Genomic DNA, 10,657 nt, shown 5'->3' on the forward strand with positions numbered 1-10,657 from the left:
AGAAGTCAAAACCCCACTTGTTATAACTTTCCTTTATGTTTAATGAGATAATTGATGTTGCTGAGGAAAGAAAAACAATAAAATACATAAGTTCTTCAAGTTTTCTTTCTTTGTAACTGGATTTAAAAGAACAAAGGCATGCATAGTCAGTCACGCAAGTGAGGCACGTGGGGGAAAAAATCATTACCACAACCTATATCCATTAAACCCACTTCATCAAACTACATAAAACATCTTGAAATAAAAGTCATAAATAAAAGCAGTTTTATAATATAAGTTTAACCCCAGAACAGACTGTGAGTGGATTATACTTGAAAGAAATTAATCAAAGTCAGAAAGCTACCAGTTTTATACGTTATTTTGGATCTGAAGAAGATACATATACATCAAGATCATATTCACTCAGCTAAAATTGGCCAAAAAACAAAAAAAAAAAAAGTTCAGTATGTGAGCACCAGTCCAGCGACCTTTTCACTCTTCTAATCCTCTTAATGTACACCACACGTATAAGTTCTTGGGAGCTTATTTTTTCAAATTAATGTCATTCATGGCAGTCCCCAACATATACACAAATAATTTCCACGTCCATCTTCCAAAGTGATTTGAAATATGGATTTGGATAGTTACAAAATAAAACCGATAGCAATGGTTCTCTGAATGCCATTGAATTACTTTTTGTCTGTTGTGACCCCAACAACAACACTGCTCACCTGTGACATTCAGAAATTCATGAGTGCATCGAGGGGGTGGGGTGAGAATGAGGAATAGAGATGCTTAAAAACATATAAAAGGGTATAATACGTACCAATTTGCCACTTTCGTCGACAGTCATAGGATTCTCGACAACCACAGTTTGGCTCTGAGAATGAGACATTGACTTAATCAAATACAAGTGATTGCACCAAACATATTTATTTATTTATTTTGCAGATTTCTATAGTTAATGCCACCTCCGCTCTCATATCAGGAATAAAATAGCAGACTGAAAAGCTTACCGATGGTCAGCCTGGTATATATATATATATATATATAGAGAGAGAGAGAGAGAGAGAGAGAGAGAGCTTACAGTTGAACTGAAGGGCACTGTTCCAGAATTGGCTGTCCCATTTGGTCTGTGCACAGGAATGGGTACCCTGGTATTGGAAATCTGCAACATGTATATGAAAGCATGAGAGAGAGAGAGAGAGAGAGAGAGAGAGAGGACCAGCATTCACCATGAACTGACAAAGAAAACATGCAAAAATATGGAGCATAATGATTAAAAAAAGGTATATGTTATGTGTTCCTATAAACAGAGCAGAATATGATGTATCATCCCGGTATATTATAGATTTTAGACAATCACTTAAATCCAATAAAATCAGAATCTTAGCATTTTCGTGGACTAATAATAACTAATCACAGCTTGTGTGCATGCAAGTGTCTACACTTGTAGCAACAATTTTACAAGTGCAGCACTTGAAAGTCCTAAACTCATTTAAACAAACTGTACTTTACAGTTTTTACAAATTATTTTATTCGTGGATAATCAGGCATACAAAGCTCACTATAAAATAGCACTGATAAGTTCTTCGATTGATATAATATATATTAAATAGTACTTACTCCAACATTAGTGACATAATGACAGACTGCACATTTAACAGATGGAGCTCCGTAGGGATACATGAGTGTTGTCCGGCAATTCCCACAACTGACATGGGCAACCTGGCTGGATACTTTTTTCACATAGTTGCAAAACCCAAAACAGGAAAAAGTCAGCGAACAAGTTGAAGACAAGATTATAAAGAAATATACAGGAAATTGATATAATTCCATTTGTAGATTTTGAACCAAACATTGAAATCTGCCACAACAATAAGACCCATTAGGAATATGTTTGGAATGAGAAAGTTTTTGATAAATTATATTGGGGTTTGGAAAGGTGGTGGGGCTCATTGAAAATATGTTTGGGAAGAAAAATTTTATGAGTTAAACACCAAGGGATGGCGTAGTAATATTCTTCCCAAAGACTGGGGGAGACATGTAAACCAGAAGTCCTGGATTCTAAACTTTGCATTCACACTCTTAGAGGGCCATAAGACTAGGGGAATTTTCCCTTGAATCACCAGAGGTGTACTTGCAGAAAATTCCTTGTCAAGAGCCTGTGCACCCTTGTGATTAATTGGAATTTTGTTCCTGAATGCCCAGTGACAATAAATAAAAAAAAAAAAAAAAAAAAAAAAAAAAAAAAAAAAAAAAATTGTATTTTTTTTTTGGCTCTGTGAAAGTTAATTTTATTTTTGTTTGTTACGAGAATCAAGGTAAAATGTTCTGAGGAAAAAAAATTTTAAGATTGTTTTTGTCTAAAAGATGTTTGAGTGAAATAACCTAGACTTATATTCTAAAAATATTTGTCCCAAACATAGCTTAAGTATATTAAAATGATAATATTCCAGCAAGTTGATTTTACTGTTGCAATGAAGCAGACAATTGCATCCACTCGATGATTGTAAAAACCTACTCTAAATTGTTTCTAACAAGGATTAGATCTCTCATAGTCATTGCACAGGCACACTTGTTTACTTTGCAAAAGTGTAGGAGAGCAAGACAAGGAGTCTTTTTATATTGCAGAACAAAGATTCAAGGATTCAAACTGGTCTGACAGATCATACAATTTTTTAGTCATTATTTGGAGTACGTTTGAATGAGAATTTTTTCAATTTTTTATTTTATTTTATTTATTTTTTCTTTTTAAGTTTGTGAAAGTGGTAGGTTCTATTGAAAATATGTTTGGAAAAAAAGTTTTGGAAACTGTGTTTTCATCATGAAAACCAATGCTCATGATTATATGACAGTTATTTTGGGAGATGCAAATTTGTTTTGGGTTTTCAAACATGTTTTGAATGAAATTTAAAAACTGATAATTTTTTCACCACCCACACAGACGAAAGCTCGGCTTACAGCTTCACACCATTCAAACATTAAACTAGCCAGGCAGATCATAATAAAATTTTACATTCATGAATCTCGAGTTACAGATTAACCTAATGAACAGAGAGCATATACATTGTACCTGGCGCAAGGTTCACTGTGTGGCAGCAAGAGCATCTCACACTTATTGCCCCGCGTGTATACATTAGCGGCGTCCTGCAACCTCCACATATAAGTTGAGTCATTTCCATCCCTGCAAGGTTAATGCACAAACCTAGATAATTAAACCCCAAAATATCATACCGTAGGCTTATATCATGTATATGTTAAATACAATCAATTAGTTTCTGGTCCCATACTATGTATCTTTTAGCATCCATCCCCAATAATTAACACACTGCACATTTCCACACGTAGTTACTGATTCCCTCCATATATTCCCCTATTTTTATTTTTCATTCTGCCAAACACCATATCAGTCTATCTTATTTTACATAGAATGCTTGAGGATGTCTGCTAATACAATGGCTATGGAAACTTAATGATCCTCTTGTTATTCATGAATGCGAGCTCGTCTGAGCAATCAGTGAATGCATACTGCCTAACCATATACAAAGAGAGCAATGCTTCTTTGCTGCACATCAGGATTGCCTTACCTAGGTTGGTGCATTACCCTTGCAGGGACAGCACCTTTTAGGCCATCAGATTAGCAGTCACCAACTCCATGCAGTGGCTGCCAAGGTGTTTTGACAGCTATGCCTAAAAGGTATAATTGAAAAAACAATATGGAGTTCGACCTTTAGGTTTTGAAACTATTTTGTGATTATGAAATCCGAGTCTTGATCTGGTCACAAATGCTTGCATATAAGCATCAGTTATGCAGATTCTCTCCTCTCAAAAATCTCCCACACGTTTATCCCCACAATCATGTAACAGTAGAAGCTCTCCTCAAAAGTCCTCTCTCTCTATCATCCTCTCTCTCTGTCTGCTCATGCTGTTCCCCTCTCAGATGACCACAAAAGGCGATGGAGTCAGCCTTGATCACCACGGAACGCCGGCTATCTCTGTACAGAAACAAAAATCAGTGAGTTCTCCTTCCTCTTTTATTTTCTCTCTAACTCATCTCTCTGTCTTATTCTCTCTAATCCTTTGGTTTTCACTCAAAAACCCATCTCCAATTACCCCAACTGACACCCAAGTGGAACTCCAAACTCATGTTGCAACACGGTGCTGCCAGAACCAGCCCTACCATTGAAAGGTAGGTGAGTTTCCTCTCTCAGCAACTTACTGGCCCCTCCTCTCTGATACAAGCTTTTTCCCCTCTAATTGATCTCTCAGGGGGTTCCCTCTGTTATTGGTGCCGCCCAGCCAAGCTCATCTCCACCAAGAGCCAGTTGAAGTCAGCCACGTTTCTGCCATTATTACACCACCATAAAGTCAAGGTGAGCTCTCTTTTGTTCATCCTTGTTTATCGCTCTCTCCTCCTTTGCTTTCTCTCTCTAGCAAGCAATTTTGGTGACTCACGACTCTCTCTCTCTCTCTCTCTCTCTCTCTGTGCAGCAACCTGACACCACCCACTGGAAAACCTGTTTTTGCCCGCGCCACATCTGTAGCTCCTTGCCAAACCTCTCTTTGTTCGGCAAACATACGTCCTCTTCCAGTAAAACCCATCTCCCTCACCAAAGTTACGAAATAATCGATTATTTTGAGAATTTGTGTACTTTGAGGATGAAAGTGTGTCAAGTGTTGGGGTTAAAGTTACAAATGTTAATTGATGATGACGATAAAAATGTCAATCACTAGGACATCACAGATTGCAGTGGTATGGAAGATGGCTCCAATTTGTATTTTTTGATGTATTTGGAGTGAAAGAAATGTGAGACTTTTCGAGGATCATGAACGTTCCCCGGGAGAGTTTTGAAGTTTTTTCTGGAAGACTTTGTTTTTGTGGGCCATTGCTTTAGATTTTAATGGCCTCAGCTTCCATGATTTTCTTGTATCTATTTCTAGCTCTTAAATAGGTGTATGCACATGTATACTTCCAGTATACCTGGGCTATGCCCATCTTTAGCTCAATAAAATTACTTATTACCTAACAAAAATAAAAATAAAAATGTCAAACCATGAGACAGATGCTGGTAATAGTAGCTGCTTACTTTAATGTAAAGAATATACTGTTATTTGTAGCTTAAAAGCATTGAAGTTATCAAATGGGAAAACTAGAAGATTATTTTATGGATTATTTTATTAGTTGGGTTACAGGAACCTGGTTTATGTATATGAATAATTGTTTATTTTAGTGATCGATTACGCACATTAATCGTCAGATTGGAGCTACAAGATCAGTAGCATGATCATGCAATTTCCATATATAGTAAACAAGGCCTTTTAAATTATAATAGTAAGTAAAGGCCCTCCCTGGAAGCCTCTTCTCAGTACCAAAGTCAACATGATAAGTGTATTACGTAGGACATTTTATTTAATTACATGGGACATGTTACTTAATTACTCCACATTGTTATGCCCTGCTGTCATGCTATGTTATTAAGCCATTTTTTTCCAGTCATGTCATCTATGCGTATTGATCCATGCATTTCATATGTAACATTGCATGTCATGAAAATTCTCATCAGATAAGTAAAAAGAAACGTCATGAGAACAAGAATGATTAAGCTTTAAGAATGGCCATAAGAGATGCATGGTACCAATACAGTAATGGGTGGACACACAAGCCACATCGAATCATGAATTAAGGTGTGGTCCACCATGGTACGATATGATACAAGATGTTAGTGGTTGCCCCTGTAAGCTATGGCCACAGGTTGTAAATTAGAGCACAACCTTGAACACAAGGAATAATGTGTGATGGCCATAAGGAAAGTGAAAGACCGGTCAATAAGACATGCTTGAACATGTTAATAGTAATCATGTTGAATGTGTTAGTTGTACGTACTCTCACATATACTACATATTAGTTGTTATTTGTACGGTATGTTGGTCGATGTATCTACTTTTCAAGAAAACCAAGTTAAATTTAGTTTATGGTATGATATGATGCTCATTCAGTTTTTTTAATAGTGTTTGATGTTTTAGACACCTAGGTGATGAGAATGATCAAGATGAGTAGGCAGGCTAGGCTTTAGAAGGAAGAACCTAGTGCAAAAGAAATATTTGTCACCATCTAGATTACATACTTTATTTTTTATTTTATGTCAGCATGTTTATCTTATTTATTACTTCCGCTTTCAAGACACTAGTTATGTTTTAAGTTTAACAAGTTGAGTACATGAAGAATTTATTTTATGATGGATCTCTTGCCTTGTGTGAGTTATGTATTTACATAACATTACCATCCTACAAGAAGGGAGGGATGCTACAATCTACAGCTTAGAACTACTTAAATTCTATACTAGTTCACATCATCTTGAAGCATCATTCCAGCCCCAAGATGGCTAGGAAGATTCTCATACATATTTTTCCTCTCTTATTTCAAAATAAGTATCAACATCACATCTAATGTCAGATGTCAACAGATCATTTTGTAACTAAAAGATGTCCTACTGGAAAGAAAAACATGTCAATCTGTAAGCTTTTGGCCTTAGCTTTATTATCTTTTTGTGCCCTTTTGATATCGGTGATATCTTTAATCCTTACACACGGCTTAAATTTGTGCTCACCACTAACAGATTAAAGGGAAAAGATTTGCGATGTGTGTGAATGCTCTCTTAAAATCTTTGAAAGTCATTTGAAAAAGAAACTTGTCTTTACCTTAATTATTGTATGATATACATGTACATATTTTTTATTGAGTATTCGACTCACTTTGCTTTTGTGTTTTAAATGTCCCAAGTGAGGTTGAGGATGAGGATGCAACCCGGATATTTCCCCAAGTGTCAGTTTTATGTGCTTTTGGTACTATTATATTAAGTTTCAATAAAGTTATCTATTTTGCTTTGAAGGAGTTTTTATAGGTATTTTGCTTTGAAGTATTAAATGTTTATGGATCTCTATAACCCGTCTCAATGTAATGTTATGAAATAGCATTCCTAACCCTATGGGAAAGGGGTGTGTTAAAAGGCTACATTTAGCATGCACATCCATAACTCCTCTCAGCCAACCTGAATTTTCAAATTTCGTGTCATAATCCCTACTTTGGACACAAGACACCGACATATTTGTCTCATCTGAAGAAGGAACCTATCAAATCAAGCTACCATGTTCAAAGTTAATAAGGCAGTCTGAAATGTATTAACATAACAAGTACATGGCCCAGAGTCACAATGATGAGAACGGAATAAAAAAGAAAATACCAGGGGGAGGGACTGAGGTTATTGCATTGCATAATGCACAGCAAACATTAGTGGCTCCTCCAGGATACAGAAGAATGCTCCTACACCCACTACACACAAGCTGGCTCTGCATAGCTGCAATGTCAAAGTGAAAGGCTGAATAATTACCAAAGTGAAATCCATAGCACTTCAAAAGAAATACTGTTGAAAATTATTTGCAAGCAATACTAATAGACTAATACAATCAAATTTCCATAACTCAAAAGGGGGTTTAGTCTCCACCCTCAAAAGCCAAGAAAATTTAAACTACAGAGACAAAGCAAAAAGAAATAAGACAGGATCTGCACAAAAAATGACAAGAAAGTAACAAAACAGATTCTTGAAAAAAGAAAGCATGAGTGCCCAAACCATTATCATTTTATTTTTTTGATAGGTGACCATTATCAGTTTATTAGGGTACCTTGCAGCTAGAGTTAGAAATATGGCGTGCACATTAACATCTTACATATAAAAGAGAAGGGGGACGCTCTTTGCATCAGGATCCCATATATATATACACTTTTTTTTTATAAGTGTATATATATACACATACACACACACGCACACACACATATATAAACACACATACATATACATATATATTTATAAATTTTTTATAAGTATATATATATAAATAAAGAAAGGACAAAGCCTTATTAAGCAGATAGTACACAAGGAAGGCCAAATCCAATGGGAGAGGGGGAAAAATACGACAATATCTCTGGTTAAAGCAGAAATATACACCCAAAAGAAAGAAAGAAAAAAGGTAATACAGAACCATAAACCATTGACAACTCCATAAGCAATCCAAAATGCACTATCTCCAGTCTATGTAGTGAAATCTGAAAAACCTCAATCTCTGCTCCAAATGAACCATATCAAACATAATGGAACCACCCTCAAAAAAGCACTTGCCCTTACCTTCGCCCTCTATCCCTGCACATCCAGCTCTTCAAAAGCTCAACATTTCATGATTAAGAAGGGCGTTTGAAGTATTTCTAGCATTTGTATGCGGATAATTATTTATTCTACTTTCGGGCAGTTAGGCTATTGAATATTTTTCTTTGCAGTTCATAAGTTATGCCAGCCAATAAGTCATACCTCACTTATGCCTGCATTTTTGGAACTAGGAAGTACTATGCACATTTTCTCCTGAGAATGCATTAGTGGGAAACTCAGCTCTGGGGCAATTGTACCAAAATCATTATTACTGCAAGCCATACTTTCACTTTTTCACTTCTCCCACCTTCCTCTCTCTGTTAGAAATTAGTTCTAGCAATCCTTTTGGAGTGCTGTCTTTTCAACTGCTAAAGCAAAATTCAGATCGTGTACTAAAATTTCCAAGTCATTTCTAAAGAACTTTGTGCAGGTTGATTGGAATTTGGAACAGATTTATATTTTAGTAGCCCACATCTCCTGCACTCCAATGGAATATGTATTATGATGTCTTGAAGTAGACACAACCTAAAGAAGCAGATTCGGTGTTCCCACATGCTGAATTTGCATTCAATGAGTTGCATGATGAAGGTATAAATTGCGTGCACAATTCAAAACCAAACTACCTAGAGCAGTCTGTCTGAGATTGTGTGCACTAAATATAAATTTTGTTCTGGACATGACTTCCATTCCATATGATTTTGGGAGCAAGGATGAGTTGACAACACAAGGTCAAGTTTCCTGCAACAAGGTCAGAATGATGCAGGGAGTAGTCTTCTACGGGAAGTTATGCTATTACGCCTTTTTTTTTTTTAGTTTGGGCTGAATTTAGGTCAATCATTTATGCTTGTTCTTGAAACTAGGAAGTATTAGCTCTGCAAGTTGTCAAAAGATAATGTCGGGCTATAGGACATAGATCTGGGGCTAATGTAAAGTTATTGTGCTGTTTCAAGCATATATGTTCATGAGAATTCTAATCTACAGCCCTGCTTTGTGTTTTTGTCTCTTCATATAGCTTCTTATATATTCTTCTTTGTCTCTGTTCTCAATCACTTCCAGCAGCCCTTTTGAAGTTGAAGACCATATCACTTCGTAATTGGATTGGAGGAATGACCAATTTGGTTTTCCACATGCCTATTTGATTTATTCCTCTTGTAATAGTGAGAAGGACTAACAGGCATTAGCCCAGAATAGGTAATAGACCCTAGGGTAGAGTCGATGTTGTATTTTTCCAGGGGAGGCAGATTAACCTTGATAAAGAGCACGTTCTCAAAAGCAAATCCCAGAATCCATTACTCATAGACAGAACATGATAACTTAAACAATCAATCAACGGAGGTTGCGAATACGTCCTATACGAGTTTTAAAGTCATGTTGAGACTTTATATACGAACAAGGCCGAAAACATATCAAATTCCACAATAGAACATGGAAGACTTCACTTTCAAGCCCTAATTTATTAATGCCTTGCATTCTAATCCTAATTCCGTTCAATTTAGCGGCATAGCCCGGGAAAGTTGATATCTGACAATTGAATAGAGAATCGCACAATCCCATGATAAAAAAACTCATATTACTACAATTTACCTGGTTGCTTCAAAGAACCAAAGCCCCGATCCTCTCTCACGTATTTTGAACAGACCAGTATTATTGTTCTGCAGAATACAAAATGAGAAATTCAAGTTCATCTCCGGAAAAAATAAATCAAGCATGGAAAATCCCAAACCATCTCAGAAAATCAACGAATTCGATATGAAATGAAGAAAGAAAGGTCTCATATCATATGGTTGATACCTGAAACCGCGAGCTTCAGAAGCTGATAGGCAAGAAGGGTAAGGAAAATTTTTAGAAATTATTGGATCCAAACAAAAACTGGGGGCATGTAAGAGCGGATGAGAGAGGGTGAAAGAATGATGTAAATGGAAGGAAAGAAAGGAAAGATCCTTTTGTTTGTCCAAATTGGTTGTTATTGGGCATGGGATTTTAGAATCTTTCAACGAGAGAGGAGACAACCACAACACGGAAAGCTTTTTCTGTGTTCCACGTAATATTTAAAAAAGGTGAAATAATATTTACAGTTATGATTGTGTAAGTGATGTATAGTAATTTTAAAAAAATAAATTAATATAAGACTCATATAAAAATAATAATTTTTTAATCGTGAACTCTATTTTTTTTCAAAACGATTGTACAGCGTTTACAATTTCACGACTGTATGTAACATTACTCTTAAAAAAATTACTTGTTTGACCCTTCACTCTTGGTTATTATTTTTCTTCATAATTTTTTTGCTTTTATAGTATCTCTTGCATCCTTAAATATTAAAGTAGTTTGTATCCTTTATATGTTCTTGCTATTTTCCTGATTTTATATTTTTTTTATTACTAATTTTTGTTAGGATTAGGGGTGGGCAGCGGGGCCCCGGAACCCGCTGCCCCGCCCCGTTCGCCCCGCCCCCGCCCTAGGGGCCGGGGTGGGGG

General features: G+C 36.1%; 1 protein-coding gene across 1 annotated transcript; it reads right to left on the bottom strand.

Annotated features, from left to right (window-relative positions):
• Nucleotides 1–321: 321 nt before the first annotated feature.
• On the bottom strand, nt 322–10,177 carry LOC122279796 (protein LSD1-like). The gene is made up of 8 exons (XM_043090630.1): nt 9,972–10,177; nt 9,765–9,832; nt 7,224–7,337; nt 3,056–3,166; nt 1,606–1,718; nt 1,067–1,147; nt 806–859; nt 322–710 (listed from the first exon to the last, which is right to left on the bottom strand). The coding sequence occupies exons 3-8, from the start codon at nt 7,333–7,335 to the stop codon at nt 669–671; spliced, it is 513 nt and encodes a 170-aa protein (XP_042946564.1). The 5' UTR covers nt 7,336–7,337; nt 9,765–9,832; nt 9,972–10,177; the 3' UTR covers nt 322–668.
• Between the last annotated feature and the right edge of the window lie 480 nt (nt 10,178–10,657).

Source organism: Carya illinoinensis, chromosome 10 (assembly GCF_018687715.1).
Source record: "Carya illinoinensis cultivar Pawnee chromosome 10, C.illinoinensisPawnee_v1, whole genome shotgun sequence".
Lineage (NCBI taxonomy): Eukaryota > Viridiplantae > Streptophyta > Magnoliopsida > Fagales > Juglandaceae > Carya > Carya illinoinensis.

Bases quoted from the DNA above. Each gene is read 5' to 3' on its own strand.
- LOC122279796 (XM_043090630.1), bottom strand. From the start codon at position 7,335: ATGCAGAGCCAGCTTGTGTGTAGTGGGTGTAGGAGCATTCTTCTGTAT. The intron at 1,148-1,605 runs GTAAGTACTATT...TACATGTTGCAG, and splicing joins ATTATGTCACTAATGTTGGA to ATTTCCAATACCAGGGTACC. The intron at 711-805 runs GTACGTATTATA...TGAATGTCACAG, and splicing joins TCGACGAAAGTGGCAAATTG to GTGAGCAGTGTTGTTGTTGG.